This window comes from Neophocaena asiaeorientalis, unplaced genomic scaffold, assembly GCF_003031525.2.
Source record: "Neophocaena asiaeorientalis asiaeorientalis breed wild unplaced genomic scaffold, Neophocaena_asiaeorientalis_V1.1 scaffold258, whole genome shotgun sequence".
Taxonomy (NCBI): domain Eukaryota; kingdom Metazoa; phylum Chordata; class Mammalia; order Artiodactyla; family Phocoenidae; genus Neophocaena; species Neophocaena asiaeorientalis.
The window spans coordinates 474,142-498,610 of record NW_020172591.1 but is presented as its reverse complement, the minus strand read 5'-3'; the positions used below and the strand labels follow the sequence as shown (position 1 = coordinate 498,610).

Below are 24,469 nucleotides of genomic sequence, written 5' to 3'. Positions count from 1 at the left end.
TATGGTACATCCACTCAATATAATAACATGTAAATATTAAAATCATAACACATGAAAATGCTAATGAAATAATCTTAAGTGAAACAAAAGTGCAAAAACATATGCCATCAAATGCTCATACTAAATTTTAACAATGCATAACAAAAAAGACTTTGAAACTTAACAAAAAAGGTAAAAAACCCAATTAAAAAATGCACCAAGGACTTGAATAGACATTTCTCTAAAGATGATACATAAATGGCCAGTAAGCACATGAAAAGATGCTCAGCATCACTAATCATTAGAGAAAAGCAAATCAAACTACAATGAGATACCACCTCACATCCATTGAGATGGCTACTATCAAAAAAAAAGAAGAGGAAGACGAGGAGGAGGAGGAAGAAGGAGAAGAGGAGGAGGAAGAGGGAGAAGAGGAAGGGGAAGAGGAAGGGGAAGAGGAGGAAGAGGAAGAAGAAGAAGGACGAGAAGAAGAAGAAGAAGAAGAAAACAAGTGCTGATAAGAATGTGGAGAAACTGGAACCTTTGTGCACTGTTGGTGGCAATGTAAAATGGTGCAGCTACTATGGAAAACAGTAAGGTGGTTCCTCAAACAATTAAAAATTTAATTACTATATGATCCAGCAAACCCACTTCTGGATATATACCCAAAAGAATTTAAAGTAGGGTCTTAAAAATAAATAAATAAATAAAGTAGGGTCTTGAAGAGATATTTGTATACTCATGTTCATAGCAACATTATCCATGATAGCCAAAAGGCAGAATCAACACAAGAGTCCATCAACAGATGAATGAATAAACAAAATGTGGTATATACATATGTATACATACATTGAGATACTATTCAGTCTTAAAAAGAAAGGAAATTCTGCAATATGCTACAACATGGATGAATCTTGTGGATATTATGCTGAATGAAATAAGCCAGTCACAAAAAATCAAACACTGTACAATTCCACCTATACGAGGTACTTAGAGTAGCAAAATCACAGAGACAGCAAGAACAGTAGTTACCAAGGGCTGAACAGAGAGGAGAATGTAGAGTTGTTTAATGGACATAGAGCTTTAGTTTTACAAGATGAAGAGTTATGGGGATGGATGGTGGTAATGGTTGCGACAACAACGTGAATGTATTTAATACCACTGAACTGCATACTTAAAAATGATTAAGATGGTAAATTTTACGTTGCGTGTATTTTACCACAATAAAAAAATTTAGTTATAGTTATGCTCAAAATAGAATCAAAACATAAACAAAATAACCGCTTCTTAAAATCAAAGACAACAATAATAGTAATAATAGAAAAATACCTTGCAGTTCTGTAGCAGTCGTATGAGATGTTCAAAGCAATTACTGTTAAGAAAAATAGCCTGAAGAACAGGCCTATCTCTGCAGTCTAACATGGCTGTAATGGTATCTAGGAAATTAAAAACAAAACTTCCATTAATAAAGTGGAAAATCTGGGATCACAGAAACATTCACTCTAGCCATATACTTAATTTAGGCTTTTTGGCTAACAAACAGATGTAAATTAATAGGAAATAATAAAGAGGGGGAATAGAAAACAAAACCTGTACTTATTACTTGATAAGAAAAGTGAAAAAAAATGTGAACATTTTTATACTTTATTATTAAAAATATTTTTTTTTATATATAAGAATGATATATATTTCCCAAAGATTTACTTAGGTGTTCTTCCATTATAACTTAAGTGTAATAAACTGTGGTTCCCAACTTGCTATGAATAAGCAACACTTGGCTATGTCTGGCAACACTGTCTCATTTCTATAGTATAAAATTAACATATGGCTATCATGAAAATGAGACTTAGGTAATTAATCCATTGGTGATGATGCTTTGGTCTTGTTTCCTACTGAAAGGATGTCCCCACTCAGAAATCAAGGGACATTTGACATAGGTAATATGCAAGTTCATAATAAAAAAGAAGTCCATTTAATATAGACTCAAATTTCCTTATAAACTTATAATTTATAATAATTATAAAACGTGACACGTTATAACATATAAAAGAATAGAAACTATATAAGATGAATCTTATTTTCCTACAAAAACACTATTGTTATGAATCATTAAGTTTCACTGAGATTTTGATGTCCAATATTTTTAAATTGGACACCACACACATACCCACACAAACATTTTTTAAAGTCTCTAGGGCTATACAACAAACCATTAATGTTGGTTATGTCGGGTGGCAGGAAACAAAAACTTTTTTTCACTTATCTGAATTTTCTAGTTTAGCTATAATGAAAATATTTTACTTCTATAAAAAGGAACTCTCAGTTAATAATATTAGTATCTATCAATCTAACAGGAGTACAAAAAGAAATCACGTATATTGGTGAAGGAGCTTGCAGGGAGGCGGGAGATGGGGAGAGAGAGAAAGAAGCACAGAATGACACAAAACAACCAACACAGAGAGGGAAAGAAAAACAAGACACATACACACAGAGGATCTGAGGAATCAAAACAAAACAAGAAATCAGAAACCCTCAAAAGGAAGGACATACTGAAGTGATTTCTACAGAGATGTATTAGAAGCACATAAAAAATTGATCGTATGTGACTCTTTGCGATAGGTTAGAAACTACAAATGGCACTTTCTGAAAATTTACTTTTCCTAGAATTTCAAAATCACAGCTGATTTACTTTTGAACATTGATGCTTTTAGTGGATTACAACTTTCAAAAGAGAATATAGAGGCTCGATTTTGTCACTGTTAAAGCAAATATGTGAAAGACAAATCAATTCCATATTATTTTGAAGTCAAATCTAAAGTCACACAATATCTGAATTAAACAATCAATATTTTCTATACAATAGCCTTGAATTCTAAATGAAAATGGAGAATATAAAGGTAAAAAAAAAAAAAACTAGATTCAGAGAAAACTGAATATAAAAAACTTCATCTAATACTCACTCAGCATTTTGATCTGTAGAGCTATGAACCGGCTTTCCCACAGTCTGGACCTCCTTTGATTAGGTAAAGCTGAATGATCTGAATTTAGCAATTTAAAATAGTTCTCCAAAATAGTGCTGGTTTCCACTTGACGCTGATCAGAGCTGCTAGTGAGAAGGATATGTACCACCTCTGTAAGGCACTTCAGAGTAAGTTCTACCTTCCTACCCACTTCTTCAGGATTTCCGTCCTCCCAAGAATCGCAATCGGCCAAAACTCTCATGAGAACCTCCATGGTGGCTGGAGAAATTGCTTGCAAAGCATTCCTCTGAAACATGAGAGACTAAAATTGAAACCCAAATCTAACAGAAGTGCTGTATGCTTGCAAAAACAAAGAGAATTTAATAAATCTGCAGACAACTTTTTCTTTATCAATCAACATTGAAAAAATTTTACACAGATACTTTGACAGACACCACTGGTGTTTTACATATATTAGGTCTTCATTTCTTCACTAATAGAATTCTGATTTTATTCAGATAGTCATCTGCCCATGTAGAAAACTTACTTACCACCCTCCCTTGTAGCTAGGGGTAGCCATGTGACATAGTTTTGGTCAAGAATATATGCCAGTAGACCATGAAAAGGATATCACTTTACAAATAAAAAAGAGAAGGATCCTTTGCTCTTGGCTTTTTCACCCTTTGCTTGCCTGAAATGCAGACAAGAAGCTTGGAGCCACCTTTATATCATGAGGAAACAAGCCCCAGAATTAAAGTAGCAGGCTACAGAGCAGAACAGGAACACAAGGACCTTAGTCCCTGATGATATCATTGAGTTGCTGTGCTATCCCAGAACCGCCTGCATCTGGATTTCTTATGCAAGAATAAAAATAAACACGTCGATTTGGCCAAGCCTCTCTCAGGTTTTCTGTTGGTTATAGCAAATGACATATATCATTTGTATCATATTATCCCAAATAATATAGATATATAAGAGGACTGGCTTGGCTCTGATTCTACAAATATATTTCTGAAACTCTAAGTAACTGGTAGCTATTTGAGGTGATCCATTAAGCTTGAAATAAATATGTTGCCCTAAACTGTTAAATTCATAAATAATAAATCAGAGTATAATTATGTAAAATCATCTGAAAGTAATAACACTTAGGCCATTCGGACTGATTATCAATATGATAAATAATATCAATAATAACAAGTGCTACTATGGAAGAAATTGCTGATGGCCCATCCAAGATCAATTTTCCTCTGCTTCCTTATTAACAGAGCCCCTGATGTTTTTGCTGGACACATGGCTACCAGGAATAAACATTACATTTCCTAACCTCCCCTGCTGTTAAGGAGGCTGAGGGAACAAGTTTTATCAAATTTTTTATCTGAACATATTTGCAACTTTGCAGCTATCTGATGGAGTTTGGCAAATGAGATACTGTCAGCTTTTCAGTATCTCCTTCAAAGATAATTGGCACCTGCCATTTGTCTCCTTCTTCACCTCCCCCTCCATCTTTGTGCCCAAAATGTAGATAGGGTGGCCAAAACTCTAGAAGCTATTTTGTACCACAAGAAATAATAGTAAGGATAACAAATTGACATTCAAAAGGTACCTGAGTCCCTGAAGAGGTTAGAGCCACCAGATTAACTCTGGACTGCTTACAGCTATTTTTTTTTTTAAACAAAAGAAAAAAGGTAAACTTCTAACTTAAGCTACTAGAACTTCAGTATTTACTGCTACTTTCAAGGAATCATAAATCTGATACCCCTGTGATATACTTCATTCTTATAAGCACAGGCACTTTGTTAAGTGTTTTACATATATTATGTGTCATTTGGTCCTTATGACTGCCCTATAAGTGTTACTATTTCCACATTACAAATAGAGAAACTAAACAAATGTAAACAGTTTATCCAAGGTCACACAACTAGTTAGAAATGACATAGGATTCAAACCTATGTCAGTCTGGCTCCAGAGCCCCTGCTCTTAACATAGCACAAAACAGCATAAATATGCCAGTGGGAAGCCAGGCATGATGCTTTGGAAAGGGAGACCAATCACTGGACTTTTTTGACTCTGTGACAAAGCCATTATTATGCCTTTAACTATTCATCTAAATACCCTTGTACTGAGGCTATATTCAACAGCCTTCTGATTTCAATATATTTGTAACTATAGCTATGACCTGATTATAAGGATTTTGAGTATTTTCAGTACATAAAATAATAAATTGGGCTTCCAACCTATTTGATTTCCATGTGAGTTTTAATAACTGGAGGTCTCTCAGGGCTCGATTACCCCAGGCCCTAACAAGAACAAGTCTGGGTATATTCAAAAAGGGAACAGGATCCAACCAGCTTCGGCATCAGTCAAAAACAATGTCATTTCCAATTTTATTCATGTACACTTATTTATTCTTAGTAGTGGAGAAATGATGGAAATTGGGAGGTACTGAAGCAAAAGGATATTAGCTAATAAAGGAAGGTGACAAAGCAAACAAACTGAAAAACAGGATTCTGGTCACCATCCCTCTCACTACAGAGACTCTTATCTTCTACTAGAGTGCAGAGGAGAGGGCAAGGTGGCCCACTAGGAAACCCAAGCAGTATTATTAGCAATACCTGTGATTTTTGTCATCAATAGAAATCATATACATGTTCATGTATTATAGTTGTAGTGTCTTGAAACATCATTTACCCTCATCTCTTCTTTGAAATTACATTAGTCACTAGACTTGCTGCTGTATTTTTTTATTTGATGTGTTATAAAGAAGCACATTACTATGTTACAAACTGGTTTTGTTAATATTTTAGTAACTGCATTTCAGTATAGTTTCCTTTGTGATCATATGTATTTTATTTTAGGCATGTGAAAACATTCTGACAAGGGGCTATATCAGACTGCCAAAGGGGTATGTGATATAAAATGTGTTAGAAACCTCTGATCTAAACTGTGTGGCTAAACAAAACAAGTAGAATATTCCTTCTGAACTATAATCCTGTTTTCAACTAGTAGTTAGATTCAAAGTTTACTACAGACAGCTTTTAAGATGTTCAATTTAAATAAATAAATTAAATTACTAGAACTTCTTTCTTATAAATAATTTTAAAACTAGTTCAGTTTGTTGAAAAATGCATATAAGCCATGTATATATGCATTTAATAAGTAAAAATAGACAGCAGAGTGACTAAGTTCATATGTCTTAGGAAATCAAATGGCTAGAGTTTTATTTCATCAAATGAACTAACAGGGATGACTATCCTCTATATTCTAAAGTAAGAACTGGAAGCTGAAAGTTAATACAACTAAGAACTTCAAATACCAAGAACTGTTAAATCTAGTTATTTATGCAGTAATTTTATTGTTAATGCTAATATTATTACTTAGGTTTTTTGGAACTTAATAAATAAAAGAAGTAAGTAAATTAAGTTTTAAACAAGATCTAAACTCAAAAAAATATTTGTATGGTTCATGAAATTTTTAAAGGCACAAAGAATTCATTAAATAATCTATGGAAAACTTTTTGTAATGTTTACTATCGTTTCATAGGTTAACTTTCAACATGTTTCTCACCTGCCCACCAGCTACAATGGCTCCAAAGAGATGCAATAAGCAACACTTAAGACTTTCCTTGAGATGCTCACTTTCTTGAAAACATTCTGTGAATATAATACACAAAATAAATAAATAAGGTTTCTCTTTCACAGTATGACTGATCTCTAAGGAATGTCTGACACAGAAACATCAGAAACGATTTGTGTAGCTGATTCACTTTGCTGCACAGCAGAAGCTAACACAACATTGTAAAGCAACTATACTCCAGTAAAAATTAATTATAAGAAACAAAACAAAACAGAACAAAATTTAAAAAAAAGATTTGTGAAAGGCTAAAATTTGTTAAAAGGCAAAGTTAACATGCATTTTTTTTTCATAGGAAAGGAAAAGAGAAACCATCAATCAGGGAGCATTTTAGATACTTTCTTCATGTTACCTCATTTAATTCTCATAATACTCCATACGAGGATGATATTTTGCCCCCACTTATAAATGAGCAAATGGAAGGTCAAAATTTAATACGGTGCCTAAAGTCATCCGGTTACTAAGTGACAGAGCTACAAATTAACCCAAATCTGCAATAAAACTAGACGTCTTTTTACTACTAGAACTACTGCTTATTAGTATAACTATTATTATTCAATTATAAAATTGAAAGAGTTAGATAAAAAGATCTCCTGGGTCCACTCCAGGGCCAATATTCTAAAGTTCTAGTACCAATAGTAACCTTTCTTTTAACATAATTTTATTGTTTTTAAAAGGATCTCCTGGGTCCACTCCAGGGCCAATATTCTAAAGTTCTAGTACCAATAGTAACCTTTCTTTTAACATAATTTTATTGTTTTTAAAAGGTTATACAGGGCTTCCCTGGTGGCGCAGTGGTTGAGAGTCCGCCTGCCGATGCGGGGGACACGGGTTCATGCCCCGGTCCGGGAGGATCCCGCATGCCGCGGAGCGGCTAGGCCCGTGGGCCGTGGCCGCTGGGCCTGCGCGTCCGGAGCCTGTGCTCCGCTGCGGGAGAGGCCACAGCAGTGAGAGGCCCGCGTACCGAAAAAAAAAAAAAAGGTTATACATGCACATTACACAGAAAATTTTAAACAGCATAAAAGAACTGACAAGGAAAAGCAAGTTTCCCTCTAACCTATTCCTCAATCCACCTTGCTCTCCACACCTTAAAAAAAAAAAGAGCAAAAAAGCTCTACATATATTATTGCATCATGCTTTTTTGCTTAATACATTATGCTTAATACATTCTGGGCATTATTACATCTTAACATATACATCTGCATTATTCATCAGTAGTGGAATGACTAGAGAGCATTTCACTACAATGACGTACCTTAATTTACTTAACCAGTTCTCTACTGATAAACATTTATGCTTTTCCATTTTCTTTTGATACTACTAACAATCCAGTAATGAATATCCTTTTGCATACATCATTACACACAAAGACAAGATAATAACAATAGAATTATATGCAATTTTTATACATAAGAAACATTACCAAAAAGAAACCATTTTGAGTTAAAGTATATTGATAGAAATTTACATTTAAAAAATTAAGTCATTCCAGCTATGCTGGAATAACTGTCACTACACATGTTTTCCTGCTATAAATAACTAGAAAATTGGAAAAAATAGGCTCTAGAGATTTTTAGGTTCTAGAAGTTGTCCTTCTATTGTGAAACACTAGAGAAGGAAAGCAAAGTAAACCCAAGGATCACCTCAGCTTTTGGTTTGTAGACATTTTCTGAACAAATGCAGAGAAAAGGGGAACCCTAAAAGAACATGGCTATTTGCTAAGTTAGGAGACAGATAAAAAGTTTGGGGAGGCCTAGGCAACTGGCATTTGTAAAGCAGTACTTGAATGGAGGAAGCTCTACATACAGAGAAAGCAATCCAGAAATATGCAAAGGGCTCACTTTGAGTCCAAGTACCAGTCCTAAATTATAGTATGAAATCCCACAAGACAGGCAAAAACCTACCAAGAAGTTGTAAACTGAAATTTCAGATTTCACACAGATGATAGAGTTCTATTCAGCCACAGAGGACATACAGAAAACAAATTCTAATCATAAGATTGCTGGAGTGTCAGATACTATACTAGTATCTGACAAAACAGGCAAGGAATATCACCAAGGCAAGGCAAAGAATATTACCATGGATACGAAGGGACATTTCATTATCAAAAAACAGGTCATGAAGATAAGGCTTTTCAAAAAATTTGCAATAGTTTATTTTAAAGACTTTACAACTACAAGTACTTGGGATAAATATTTGGGGATAAATTAACAAAATATGTGCACAATCTATGTGCTGAAAACTATGTAATACTGGTTAAAGAAATAAACATACAAATAAACAATGAGATATATCAGATTCATGAATTGGAAGTCTCAATATTCTTAAGGTGGCAATTCTCCTCAAATGTTTCCATAGATTCAATACAATCCCAATCAAAATCCCAGCAAGCTTTTTTGTAACAATACTGAAAAATGGATTCTAAAATATATATATAAATGCAAATGATCCAGAATAATGAAAACAATTTGAAAAGGAAGAACAAAGTTGGAGGTCTTAATGACTTCAGGACTTAGTATAAAGTCACAATAATCAATACAGCGTGGTAACAGCATAAAGGTAGACATGTGAAACAAAAAAGAGAATCCAGAAGTCAACCCATGTTTTATGGTCAACAGATTTTTGATAAATGTGCGAAGGTAACTCAATAGAAGAAAGAAGAGCTTTTTCAACAAATGTTGCTGGAACAATAATGAAAAACGTTATGCTAGATAGAAAATACTAACTCAAAACAGGTAATTGACCTAATAGAAGAAAACGTAAGAGAAAATCTTCATGACCTTGAGGTAACCAAGATTTCTTGGGTAAGGCACAAAAACCACAGATCATAAAAAAAATTTTATAAATTAGATTCCATTAATATTTAAAGCTTCTGTGTTTTAAAAGGCTCAATTAAATGAAAATGCAAATTGAATAGGACAAAATGATCTTCGTGATCAAGTGTGGAATAATTTTAGCATCAAAAACTATAACCTGATTGTAACATTGAATAAATAAAAGTTGAGTCCACAGTGATACACAAAAAAGAGAGAAATAAAACTTATATGCCCCACTAAAAGTAACTATTATTTGAACTCATTTTGAAAACAGACAGTAAAAGGGAAAGATTTAAGTACTTTATCCAGCCTTTTTGGAAACAGCTGTAGTTTATCCCCAGTTGATGAGGGAAAATTCTTTTTTACAGAATACAACAGATGATAGAACTGTAAGGATAGAATCTGAAGACCACAATATTGCAACCCTCAATAAAATAACTGATCCAGGCAAGTATTATCAATGGATGCAAAATATTAGGTGAAAAAATGTTGAAAAATATGATATTCACCCTATGCCACAGCATCATTCCAAGGATATCTTGCAAAATTGCAAAAGGAAAAACATCTTTACAACTGAAAATTTTCACTATCACTACTGTGAATACTGATTAACAAAGGGTAGGAAAAATCCTTTCTCCTTCTCTATAGGAAAATGGACCAAGAATTATATTTCTGGAAATCTGACAAATGTGGACCATCAATGAGTGACAAATGAGTTACCAGGCAACATTGCTCAAGGTAAAAATGGCCCTTGATCTGGACTAGGAAGACTATGATAACTATAAAATAACCTTGGGCTTCCCTGATTGCAACGTGTAATTTAGGCATTTCCCTTCCCAGGATGTGGAAATTACATTCGTCGGTCACTATAAGCTATACATGCCTTCTATGGGATACTGTACTTCAAAGCCAGAGTAGCTCACACTCCCACCAATTTGGTTTCATACCCTCACTTAGAAAACCCAAGAAAAGCCCTTGGAATGTTCTGAGATCTCCTCCTGAAAAGAAACACCTACACTGTTCCATTGGCATGCTGGGTTTCCTACTGTGGACATGTGAGTTTGATTATCTAGCTGAAGGCAGTATCACTACTGGTGGTCAAGCAAAGTGGGCACTGCAACCATCTTCACCAAGCAATCAAACAAAGGACTATTTCGTTAGCAGACATTTGGTCCTGTCCAAAATGTCCATAAGATATTTGGTCCATGCCAAAAAGTACTTGACATTTGGTCCTACCCAAAATCATGTGGCATGAACCAAATATGCTCATTTGGATAGGAGCAAATTTCAAGGACCTTTTGGCATAGCCAAGTGTCTTACGGACATTTGGGACAGGACCAAATATCAAGGATCTTTTGGCGTGGACCAAATGTCATATATATTTTGGACAGGACCAACTGCCCTTCCAGGGACTATTTGTCTTATTTTATTTCTTAGAAAACAACAAAAAAAAGGAGTGACAGAATTAAAGCAAATATGGCAAAACGGCAAAATGTTAAGATCTGACCAATTTGAGTGGGAAACACAAGGTGTTCCTTTTATATTCTGCAAAATTTTCTACATTCTTAAAATATGGCAAAATCATTTCTTTAAAGAAAGAAAGCTAGAGTCCATATAGGTCATACAAACGGGGACCAATTCTCTCAAGTTTATTTTCCGTAAAAATTCTAAAGTTTTAAGATATACTACTGTCATTAAAACATTCAGCTCTTCTCAAAAGAAAAACACTTTGAGAATAATGAATTAAATAAAACCAAGAAGAATAATCACAACAAAACATGAATCAAGTACTCCAGTAATAGTTTCTTAGAATCTTTATCTTATAAAAACACAAAGCTGAATCAAGGTCAGAATCAGAATAAGGAACAATCAAAGTAACATCAGAATCAAAGCAAGAGAAATTAGAGCTGTTACTTACGATAAAAGAAAGGGACAAACTCCACTGTGAGAGAAGCTGGTTTATATTTCTGTCTGCTCTTTTCCACAGTACTAAGGATTCGTCTATTGTTAAAAAGAAGTTAATACCAAATTACAACAAGGGCAAGTAGAGAAGGCACAATTACAAAAACAATGATAAAATAAATTTAATATTTTACTTTTGATTTGTGTACTGAATAATACATCACCAGGATTGGCACAATCTTGAAAAGTAAGTCTAGCCACTAATTTAAATGCTCACCAACTGAAAGGATTTCTTCTTTCAAATTACACAAAAATTTAAAACAATTAACGGTGAAACGTAGCAGTCACATTAAGTTTCCTAACAACTGGAAATAGAAAAAGGAAATAGCCATTTAAAATTTCCAAAATGTAAAAGAACTAGTTCAGTAGTACTGCTAATTTGATACCTAAGGTAGTAGCTTATTCCTACAGTACAACTGAAATTCATCAGAAATCAAGCTACTCTGTGCCACTTTCTGAAATTTTATCTGGACACAAAGACTCCATACCACTGGCTTCTTCTACCTGAAGGATACAGATCCAGAAGGCTGGGATTATTTTTGTTTCTAATTACAATTTCAGTAATTTTGATGGCTGAAATATTTCTACAGACTTTGGTAAGGCCAACACAAACAGCATGTGCTTTTACAAAGAACACTTCAATTCAACACAAAATGAATCTCTTAGATGGGCATGGTGGGTGTGGGGCTTGGGGAATAAAGGTTACTGTTACAATGACATATCAGCAACTGGTGGACTGTTGAAAATCCAAAAAAAAAAAAGACTTTTTTCCATCCCCCAAACAAGCTCTTAACACTGTTAGAAACCTAGAAAAATGGTACAGGTGAACCGGTTTGCAGTGCAGAAATAGAGGCACAGATGTAGAGAACAAATGTATGGACACCAAGGCGGGGAAGTGGCAGGGCAGGTGGTGGTGGTGGGATGAACTGGGAGAACAGGATTGACATGTATACACTAATATGTATAAAATGGATAACTAATAAGAACCTGCTGTATAAAAAAATAAAATTAAATTTAAATTTTTAATTAATTAATTAAAATAATGTATAAATATGCTCCAAAATCTTTTTGCTCTCACTAAAAAAAAAGGTAGTAAAATCATGCCTTTACAGAGAGCAAGTGATTTAGTAAACTTTTTAAATCTTAAAACAACAACAACAACAAAAAACACTGTTAGAGCCAACAAAAATGGAAAATATTTGGAGAACAGCCACATAGAAATTCCATACATTTAAATACAATCTACTGATAAAGCACTGGATTAAGATGCCTTCTTCTCAACAATTTGAACAATATTCAATTAAGGTATTGAAATTATTTTCTTTATAATTATTACAATTGTTCCTTATAATTATATAGAAAGCAAAGCCAGTTGATCATAGAATAAGCTGAACAGGATAGGCACAGCTGGACTTAGTACTGACACACTAAAGAGTTCTAAGATCCAGATCTAATATCCAGATTCACTAGAAATCATATCAGATACCATTTGCTACTGCACTGCTTTCCAAATCTATGCCTATTTCCATTGCGTAGAAGGCTTAAGAATTATCCTACTTCTGTATTTATTTTAATTTCAAATATAACATCTTAGAACATTACTGGATCTTCCTATTTAAGATCATTATCAAAACTGTTTATGTGTTTCTAACAATACAAATATTACTAGAGTTTCAAATAAAAAACTGAGTCACGCCTTAAAAAAATTAGTCATGTTGTAGAAAAAGTAATTTTAAAAGGATGAAATCTGATTTAGCTTTCAGTTAGGTTTTTCCACGTATTTACATTTTGCACATTTATTATAAATTATGATATTAACTAATACATTGGATATATCCTATCCAAAAATCCTGTGCTACAAACAAAAATAAAGATTCTCATTTGATTAACATAATGAAAATGTACTCCTGCAATTTGTGATTAATGACTCATTCTAAAGGCTCTGTATTAGATGTAACATATGAACATAATTTCCATTATAATTGTGCTAAAATTTAATAAGCTAAATTAAAGAGGTGAAAACTATTATACATAACACAAATATTAAAGCATAAGTAGTTTGCACTGCATGTTTTCAATAGGATAAGACAAAACAGCTAATAATGTACCATTTTTAGAACATAGTATATTTGGTTGCTCCATTATTAACTGATATTTGGGCCAAGCGTTTAGCACCTAGTTGATGCCAATACATATCAACAGGTTGCTGAGAGGGATGCAAAATGTTTGTTTGCATCTCAGTTTTCTAAGTTTATGTCCCCTGGTCAATTTTTCTGTGCTTGTGTGTGTGTGTGTGTGTGTGTGTGTGTGTGCGTGTGTTTTCCCATCATACCTAGAACATAACTACTTTTCTTAAGTTTTCAACTTTTTATCTGGAAATAAGTTCAAGCTCTTACAAAAGCTGCAAGAATAAAAATAGTACAAAAACTTCAAGTATAGTCTACCCAGGTTCACTGTTAAAACTTTATCCTAAATGCTTTATAATTTTCTCACCCTCCCCTGAAAAAAAAATATATGCACATATATCTATATATGAGATATATATTTATATATACACATATTCAGACTAATAATATTTTTCAGAACATTTAAGGGAAAATTATGAATATTATAGCCTTTTACCTCTAAATAGTTTAGTGAATAATTCCTAGGAATACTGTCTTACATAACACTACAGTACAGTTGTAAATTTCAATACACTTAACATTAATGTAATACATTTATGTAATCTACCATTCATAATCCAGTACGTCAAATGACCTAATCATGTCCTATAGCATTCCCACCTTCCCACCCCTAAGTATAGTCTCCTGTCCAGGGTCAGGTATTACATTTGGCTGTCACATCTCTTCAGCATCCTTTAATCTGAAACGTTTCCACAGCCTTCCTTTATGACACTTTTAAAGAATACTGTCTCCTAACCCCTCCTTTAACTCATTAAAATGTTGTTCATCTGGAGTTTGCTTGATGTTTCCATACACTTAAGATTCAGATTATGCATTCTTGGCTGGAATATTATACAAGCAATGATGGGTCCTTCTTAGAGTATCACAGTTGTAAGCACAGGATGTCCACCTGCTTCTCAATGATGATGTTAATTTTGATCATCCAGTCAATGTACTACCCAGTACTGTACAAAATAACTACTAATTTTTCCTTTGCAACAAATAAGTAAGCTGTGGAGAAACATTTTAAAACCATGCAAAAGCCATGTTCGTTATCAACACCTGCCCCTAGACTTAGCATCCTGAACCATATCTTTCCTATGATGTGTGCAAAATGCTGATTTTTTCCCAACACCAGCAGCCCCTGTACATTACTAATTAGCATTTGGCCTTCTAATGTAAGCAAGAGCCCTCTCTTCTCCCCTATCTCTCTCTCCCTCTCTGTCTCTGTCTCTCTCTCAATCTTTATCAATCACTGGTATGGACTCATGAATTCCTTTTTTCCCCCAGTGGTTTATAATTCTTTAATGAATTATTTTTGTGTATATATTGTCCCAGATTTGGCCAGTAGGAGCCCGAAGACAAAACTTAATGTAAATTATTTTTCTCGGGACTTCCCTGGTGGTCCAGTGGTAAAGAATCTGCCTTATAACACAGGGGACGCAGGTTCAATCTCTGGTCAGGGAACTAAGATCCCACATGCCACAGGGCAACTAAGCCCGTGCACCACAACTACTGAGCTTGCATGCCTCAACTAGAGCCCATGTGCCACAAACCACAGAGCCCACACACTCTGGAACCCAACACCACAACTACAGAGCCCTCACACCCTGGAGCCTGCACGCCACAACTAGAGAGAAGCCTGCGTGCCGAAACGAAAGATGCCACATGCCTCAATGAAGATCCCACGTGCCGACCCAACACAGCCCAAAAAAAAGGTGAAATAATGTTTTTTAAAAAAACTATTTTAGTCTGTGGGCAGACAATGAGTCCTACTGAACTTACACTAGGCACAAAGTAGGAAGTCAATAAATATATTGTTTGTTTTTGTTTTTTGGCTGCCATGAGGCATGCGGGATCTTAGTTCCCTGACCAGGGATCGAACCCATGTCCCCTGCAATGGAAGCGTGGAGTCTTAACCACTGGATCACCAGGGAAGTCCCAATAAATATATTTTTAAATAAATGCTTGAATGAATAAGTCATTTTCAGGAAAGATTTCTTTCCCTATTTTAGTTCCATTTGGAGAAATCTTTCTAAATATGACGGATTCTACAAATAAAATCAAAATTGGGCTAACAGATTAATCAAATCTATTAATTAAATCAAATTACACATGAAGATACGAAAAACATCCATATATTTCATCAAATAAGAAATATAATTTTAAATGGCTTTGTATTTGGAATTATGTTAATTTTAATTAAATCTGTTCTAATCTGTTTTAGCTGTATTGGTAAGCACAAACAATAAGAAAATATATACATTCCAAATTTCCATTTAACTTCAGAATCATATTAATATATAAAGTCTAAGTTATTGTTATAGTTCCCCTGTACAGGTCTTCCATGAGCTATACAGATTTCTCCTAATTACATGATTTATCTCCACTATGTTTCATTTTTCTATCAAAGTCAAAGAAAACCAAGTCTCACTCTCTGCTTTTACCATTTACCTCAGAAGTAGTTCATATTATTCCTGGCAAAACTGTTATGCCTATTAAAAATAATACCTGGACAGCTTCCAGCACAATTTCTGGTATATATACTGCACTCATGAAATGCCACCACTGATCATCTACTCTTAGTTCTCCTTCTTGTTGTCATCTTACACTATAACTCTTTCTATATCATGTTATAATGTTTAAATGTCTTCTTGTTTTTGGCTCTCAAAACTTGTTTTGGGGGGCTTTCCTGGTGGCGGTTAGAGAAAGCCTGCGTGCAGCAACAAAGACCCAACACAGCCAGAAATAAAATAAATAAAATAAATTTAAAAACAAAACTTGTTTTTGTTTTCAATTACTAATTTTATTTAATCTGTTTTAATTTGTTCTCGGGTCTACCTTTTCATATCTTCTCTTTCTCCCACCTTTAAATTCATTTTGCTCTTAAGGATTCCTCTAAAAGCCTTTTCTGTCATTTCCAGACTCCTCTCCTTATGTTCCTCCTTCTATATGTCTTCCTGTCTATAAATAAAAATTCTTTGTCACTGTTTCAAAACTTTAAAAAGTTACCTTAGATTTGCCATTGCTGACAAGGCTAAGGTGGGGGATGGGGAAGTAGCAATAGTGGGAGGAAGAGATATAATTTCCTTAAGAAATCTTGGCATAAATGTCAAAATTGGGGGAACATTGATTAGTTGAGAACCAAAGTGCTAAATGCATAGAAAGGCTACAAATGGAGCACTATTATGTGCTCCTCTCTTTGAATCTTTAGAGAGTTATGAGCAGTACATAGGCAGAGGGAAAAGGCAGTGACAGTGCTGTCTGCCAACTATTTCCATGTCTACTCCTTTTAGTCACAGGGTAGAACTAACTTCCACCTTGGTCTCCCTTCTTCTTCTGGTCTCACTGTGGTAGATGGGAGCATGTAACTAGTCTTGGCCAACGAGTTCTGAATGCAAGTGAAACATGTCATATGTCATGACCAGACAAGAGCATTAAAACTGCCAATGTGAGACATTTCAGAGCTTTCTTTTCTCTTTCACATGGTAACTAGCACAGCCTTAGATGCTTGCTGTTCTGTCAGTTTAGGATCTTGAGTGACTATGATGAGTAGAGGCTCCCTGCCAACCATGGTAGACAGAGAACAGGAACAAGAAGTAAACCTTTGTTATTCTAACCCCTTGTTTGTTACTGCAGCTTATCCTGATGGATAAATCTTTGCCAAGAAAAATGCAAAGCACTTTCTCACTGGAAAAAGAGACATATTAAAGTTCAATAGAAAAGGAAGTAATCAGAAGGTCACTAGTACCTTCCCATTAATAAACAATCAAGAAAAGTATTAGAACGATGTGATGGTTAATTTCATGTGTCAACTTGGGGGGTGCTTTGGGATGAGATTAACACTTAAATTGGTGAACACTGGGTAACGGAACTGCCCTCCAGAAAGTGCCTCAACTAATTAGTTGAAAGCCTGAGCGGAACAAAAAGACTGGCATCTCCAAGCAAGGGGGAATTCTCCAGAAGACTGCCCTCTGACTTCATCTGCACCATCAGTTCTGGTCTCCAGCCTGACTGCTTTTGAACTAGGACTGGAACTGGAACACTGGTTCTATAGCCTTCGAACTCTAACTGCACCACTGGCTTCCCTGGGTGGCAAGGCTGCCAGGCCACATCGCAGATTTGGACTTGCCAGCCTCTATAATCATGTGAGGCAATCGCTTACAATGAAGTGCTTCACACACACACACACACACACACACACACACACACACACACGGCCTGCTAGTTTTGTTTCTGTGGAGAACCCTGACTAAAGACTACAACTTTCGGGCTTCCCTGGTGGCGCAGTGGTTGAGAGTCCGCCTGCCAATGCAGGGGACGCGGCTTCGTGCCCCGGTCTGGGAAGATCCCACATGCCACAGAGCGGCTGGGCCCGTGAGCCGTGGCCGCTGAGCCTGCGCATCCGGAGCCTGTGCTCCGCAACTGGAGAGGCCACAACAGTGAGAGGCCCGCGTACCACAAAAAAAAAAAAAGACTACAACTTTCAACACATAAAGGAAAGCAAATGTATAAATAAGCAGATAGAATTGTTATATTTAATAGCTGGAGTATTTGCTCCTATTAATTCTATTAGACACTTCTTGCTTTACCTAAAGGATGTGTTATTTCAATAAAATCTTACTATATAGAACATATAAAGTATTACCCCATAGTCTACATACATGTTCTCTCAGTTACCAATCCTTCACCATTATCTAATGGTGGCTATTCAAAGTGAGGGTATCCTACCCTAAATATCCTGAAAAGCCTATAAAAAAAATCAAACATTCTAGTAACGAAATGTTGCAGGAAGTAGGAATTGTTTATAAGTGGGTCAGGTTACACTGAAAATGAAAAAATCCTGAGATTTAAAGTACAGCAGATTAGGGAGACCTAAAAAAGAGATCTGATTGTAGGTGATAACACAACTCTTCCTATTCTTTGCCCACAGGTAAGAAAGATACATGAGTTTTTAAACTCTTCCCTTTGAGCTGTGTACTGGTAATTATGCCATTGTCACTAAGCTACAAATCCATCATCTTACATTCCACCTGCTTTGTGATGCTGGAACAGTCATTCTACAAACTGTATTTCCTTTTCTCCAGCTACCTCACTCTTGGGTTCATCAATAGTGGGTACTAAACAGAGCCTGGAAAGCTGAAAGAGTGAAAGGGGGACTGATGCCTTATTCCTTATTTTTTTACTGGCCAACAGTTCTTAACTATGGCACTCACAGTTGGTTTCTTTCTTCAGCTTATTTTTGGCAATACCAGAACCAGCCTCTTCACACCTGCTCAGTGATAGCAGCACTGGCTTAGGACTCTATCCTCAGAAGCCTCAGACCAGGCACTGCAGGACCTCTTCTCCAAAACTTCTAGTTTCTGATAACTCTAATCTCTTCCCTTTGTTCCCACAGAACCAGGGAAGTAGCTGCTTCCTGAAGTTACTATCTCTGTATTACATCAGTGTCCCCCTTTTGTTTTTTGAGTTCTCTAATACCTATTTAACAATCTCCTTGTATTATAGCCTCTCTTTTTAAACACTGGTTTCTGACCGACACAAGCTCCACAATTAAAAATAAAAACACAAAATACTGTTAAAATTCTTTTTCAAATCATGAAATATGCTTTAAAAAAAGATAAAGTTCCTTGAAAAATATGTACACTCTACTTGATGCTACCGTGCTCTGAGATTTTACCATCAGATTGTTAGCATTCAATTGCATTACAGAATAAAAGTTCAGGGTAAATTTATTATCTAGAAGTGGCGTTCATCACTAACTCATTACCTCCAATGTAGTTCTCTACCTCAGAGATAAGGATGGGGTCTTAGACACATCTTACCAAATGCTTTCATAGAGAATGAGACCTGTTTTGAAGAATTGTATATATTATGATATTTAGGTTTTAAATGAACATTATGATTTATAAGACATACCCTGAAATTCTATGCCTCCAATTCCGATATGGGTCATATAAACTTTCACAAAATGCCAATGCATGGATCACAAATTCTTCGATAGATGTCTGATCTGCCAATTCCTTCTCTTTTTTTTTGCTTTTTAACTGAGAATTTAAACATAAAATTATATGTACTTAAAAACGTTAAGCTGTATAACATACTGACCAACATCATTAAAAGACTACATGTTTCATTCGTCTAATAATAATAACTCATTTTTATTCAAATAAGCCTAAGTTCCATTTGAGTGTGTAAAGGGTCAGTTAATCATATGGGTTGGATATAACCTCTCAAATTTTAAATATTTCCTAGGAAGGATTTCAAATGGATAGACAAATGTCTTTCCAAAAAAGATGATGCTTTCAATAAGAGGGTTATTTGATGAATAAATAATAAATACATAAAATGGCAAACTGTGTCATTTAAAATAGCCATTTATAAAACACTTCAACTTTTAAATTAAAATAACAAAATGTATTAATAATTGCTTGTCTACTTTCAGATAATTGCATAAGGTGCCTGAAATATATAAGTACCCACTGATAATTTTAATGATCTTCTCAATTATTACCTCCTCTGAAAACATTTAACTTTACTATGATATTTTAAAAAATAAAAACTAGTTACTCTCAGTAAAACAACAAAAAGGAATATATTAATTCACACCTACTTGTTGAATATAGAGTGTTGTCATAGTGATAACATGATTGATATACGAGCAAGTCCCAATTTCTTCTACATTAGATAGATTTCTGTGAGGAAAAAAAAAGAATAGCCATATATTTATTACATATGAATAATGAGAAAATGTATGCTCATGAATTCAGGTTGGTTTTCGGAACACATGTTGGCAAATGAAATACAAATAACAGTCATTAAAACTTAAAATCAATATGGTTATATAGCTGCTTTCCCACTGAGAATGCAAAACACACCTCAAGCACCATTTAACTACTATAAGCAGAGAACATTTAAGAAAGACATGCCAATTAGCATTTGTTTATTATAAAAAATTGGAAAATATCACAAAGTAGAAATAGAAAAGAAAAAGTCACTAATATTCTTACAACCCCAACGTTAGCAACTATATACATTTTGGATTATTTCTTTCCAGGTTTGTTGTTATTTTCCTATGTACTTTTTTAGCTTGGTTTTTTGTACATATTGTTGCCTTTATAACTTATGTGGTGCAGTTTTATAGTTATCATCTTGCTTTCTGAAATTATAGTTCCCCTTTTAGACTCATAATATATCTCCTCATCTATATTAAAAAGCCTTGAGAGAAGGGTGGGCATCTATACATACTCCAAGAGGGCATAGTGCATGCCTTGTTTAAAGCAGTGTGTCAACAAGTGCCTGGTGTTTAATTAAAATATGGCTCTCATTTTTATTCCATTTTTAATAAGACTGAGGTATGACACGTAAAATGCTAACATGTACTCTTACTAATATCACCAGTCTTTTTCTTGGCATACTAAAAAAAATTCTGTTAAGACAAAAAACTCTATTGTGTTCTGAGACATTGTGACCTTGAAAAATACTTTATATCTTAAAATCCAGTAAATGCTAAAGGAACAGGAAAAATTAACTAAATTAATGAACTTAGTGTAAGAAGTCAGAATGGCAGTGACATCTTTGAGAAAGCAAAGAGTAAAGGCAGAGGTAAAATTCAAAGCCCCTGTGGAGGATTCTGGGAAAATAGCCAAGTGGGAAGAACCAGGAATCTGTCTCCCAACCTAGAAAACAGTTACACTGTCAAAATCAGTTTGATGTAACTATTTTGAACCCTTGAGTCTCTGTTGAAGGCTGGCAACTTCTATGGGAAAATCTGGATGATAAATTGCAATTAATGTCCTAAATTCTGCTCAATTTCAGCTATTAGCACAGTAGCACCTATCAATCTGCCACCCCCAGACATATGGTAAGCAGCTGTGCACATGGTCCAGGAGCAGCTTGCTAACAGCTTGAAGAAACCAACATGGGCAAAAAGGACCCTGTCCTCAACATATTGGAGATCGTGCTCTGATCACTGATTGCACCTTCTGATTATAGAGGTGCAGACAAAGAGGCAGGCAGGCACTGATATTGCACATCCTCACCACTTGTTACAAGCCCCTCCCCCTCTGGCTGAAGTAATTTCCAGGGGACTTAAAGGCCATTTCCCTTTCCCCCTCCATCTTTTTGTTTTTTCCCCTTTTGGGAGCCAGATGTTAAAGACTAGGACATTCAAAAATAACAGCATAAATGGGGAAAATTAGAGAGTGACCACACATGCTGAGGGAAAGGGTCAGAGTAGATCTGAGCAGACCTTATGTTTACAACTCAGGTTGATCCTCAGCACAGAGACAATCTGCAATGATCAAAAAATAAAACAAATAAACAAAAATAACAACAAAAAGCAGCAAACCCTGGGAAAGGGGGTAAATCTGATTTTCAGAGTTACCACATTCTTAGATTCAAATGTCCAGTATTCAATTAAAAACAAAAATCAGAAGGCATACAAAGAAATAGGGGAATATGGCCCAGTCAAAAAAAAAAAAACAGAGATCAACAGAAAGTCCCTGAAAAAGATATATTAGACAAAGACTTCAAAATAACTGTCTTCAAGATGCTCAAAGTATCAATACTAAAGGAAGATGCGGAGAAAGTCAAGAAATTAATGGGTAAACAAAATGGAAATATCAGTAAGGAGATTAAAAAAAAAACTAAAAAGAAACCAGAAAGAAATTCTGGAACTATAATCACTATAATGAAAAATTCACTAGAGGAATTCAATGGTAGATCTGAGCTGGCAGAGGAAAGAATCAGTGGACTTGAAGATAGCACAATGGAAATTATCAAGTCTGAACAACACAAAGAAAAAAGATTGAGTCTAAGAAAAAGACGAGAAAGAAAAAGGGAAAGAGAGAATACTTAAAGAAATTATCGCTGATAATTTCCCAAATGTGATGAAGGACATGAATATGAACAGCCAAGAAGCTCAACGAACTCCAAATAAGGTGAACTCAAAGACACCCAAACTGAGACACACATTATAATCAAACTTTCAAAAGACAAAGAGACTATCTTGAAAATAGGGAGAAGCAAATCATCACATATAAGGGATCTTCAATACAATTATCAGCAGATTTCTACTAAGAAACTTAGGCCAGAAGATAGTGAGAGGATACACTGAAAGTGCTAAAAGAAAAACAGCTGTCAACCAACAATCCTGTATCTGGCAAACTATCCTTAAAAAGTGAGGGAGAAATAAAGACATTCCCAGGAAACAAAAGGTAATGGAGTCTGTGATCACTCGATCTACCCTACAGAAAAATGCTAAACACTGTCCTGCAGGATGAGAGGTAAGGACACTATCCAGCAACTCAAAGCTGCATGGAAAACTAAGATCTCAATGAAGGTAAATAAATGGGCAATTATAAAAGCTAGTATTATTGAAACAGTGATTTGTAACTGTATTCTTTGTTTTTATATAATTTAAGAGATTATATTTAAAGAAAAAAAATTGTTCAGGTAAAAACTAGCATTACTGTAACTTTGGTTTGTAATTCCAAATCTTGTTTTATACATAATTTGAGACTAATGCATCTAAAATAACTATTAGCTTATGTTTGGGGGCAAACATTGTGTAAATGTAATTTGGTGACATCAGCAACCAAAAGGAGTAGGGACAGAGCCATAAAAGAGCAGAGTTTTTGTATGTTATTGATATTAAAGTGTTATAAATTCAAATTAGAATGTTATAACTTTAGAATGTTAAATGTAACACCAATGGTAGCCACAAAGAAAATATCTACAGAATGTATACAAAAGAGTATGATAAAGGGGACATCCCTGGTGGTCCAGTGGCTAAGACTCCACACTCCCAATGCAGGGGGCCCGGGTTCAATCCCTGGTCAGGGAACTAGAACCCGCATGCTGCAACTAAAAGATCCTGCATGCTGCAACTAAGACCCGGTAGAGCCAAATAAATAAATAAACAAATATTACAAAATAAATAAATAAATAATGAAATGCTCATTATAAAAAAAAGAATATGATAAAAGAATTTAAATCACCACAATGAGAAGCCCATGCACTGCTACGAAGCGCAGCCCCCGCTCGCCACAACTAGAGAAAGCCCATGCGCAGCAACAAAGACCCAAAACAGCCAAAAAATAAATAAATTAAAAAAAAAAAAACCTTCTGTTTTAAGGCATAAAAGAAAACAAATAGAACAGTAAAAGAAGTAAATTCCTCCTTAGGAGTAATTACTTTCAATGTAAATGGATTAAAGTTTCCATTCAAAACACACGAGACTGAATGTGCTGATGAATGAGTGGTAGGGCAGGAATAAAGAAGCAGACGCTGAAAATGGACTTGAGGACACAGGGCAGGAAGTGGAGACTGGGACATAGTGACAGAGTAGCACTGACATATATACACTACCAAATGTAAAACAGATAGCTAGTGGGAAGCAGCTACATAGCACAGGGAGATCAGCTCGGTTTTTTGTGAAGAGCTAGAGGGGTGGGATAGGTAGGGTGGGAGGAAGGCTCAAAAGGGATGGGATATGGAGATATATGTATGCATATAGGTGACTCACTGTGTTGTACAGCAGAAACTAACACAACATTGTAAAGCAATTATACTCCAATCACGATATTTAAAAAAAAAAAGACAAAAAAAGAAAAGAGATTGGCAGAATGGATACAAACTCAGGATCCAACTATATACTGTCTACCTGATGTCCAAGGACACAAACAGGTTGAAACTGAAAGCAGAGGGAAAGATATTCCATGCAAAGAGTAACTCAAAGAGAGCAGAGGCTGACATACAAATATCAGACAAAATAGGTTACACGGGACAAAGAAGGACATCATATATTTTAAAAGGTACAGGGGGCAGAGTCAAGATGGCATACTAGGAGGACGCGGAATTCGCGTCTACACACAACTAGGGCACCGGCGGGGGACCACAGACACCTAAAGGGATGGGATGAACCCCTAGTGAGCGGGTAGGATGTGGGGCTTGG

The 24,469-nt window shown here is 35.2% G+C and overlaps 1 protein-coding gene across 1 annotated transcript in view; it reads right to left on the bottom strand.

The window, feature by feature from the left end:
• NBEAL1 (neurobeachin like 1) overlaps positions 1-24,469 on the bottom strand; it is a 172,453-nt gene that overhangs the window by 115,355 nt on the left and 32,629 nt on the right. The window contains exons 5-10 of the mRNA XM_024738332.1: positions 20,126-20,207; positions 19,432-19,559; positions 11,304-11,386; positions 6,504-6,589; positions 2,940-3,246; positions 1,309-1,415 (exon numbers count right to left, since the gene is read on the bottom strand). Of these exons, the coding sequence (XP_024594100.1) occupies positions 1,309-1,415; positions 2,940-3,246; positions 6,504-6,589; positions 11,304-11,386; positions 19,432-19,559; positions 20,126-20,207 (793 nt within the window). The remainder of the gene's footprint in view (positions 1-1,308; positions 1,416-2,939; positions 3,247-6,503; positions 6,590-11,303; positions 11,387-19,431; positions 19,560-20,125; positions 20,208-24,469) is intronic.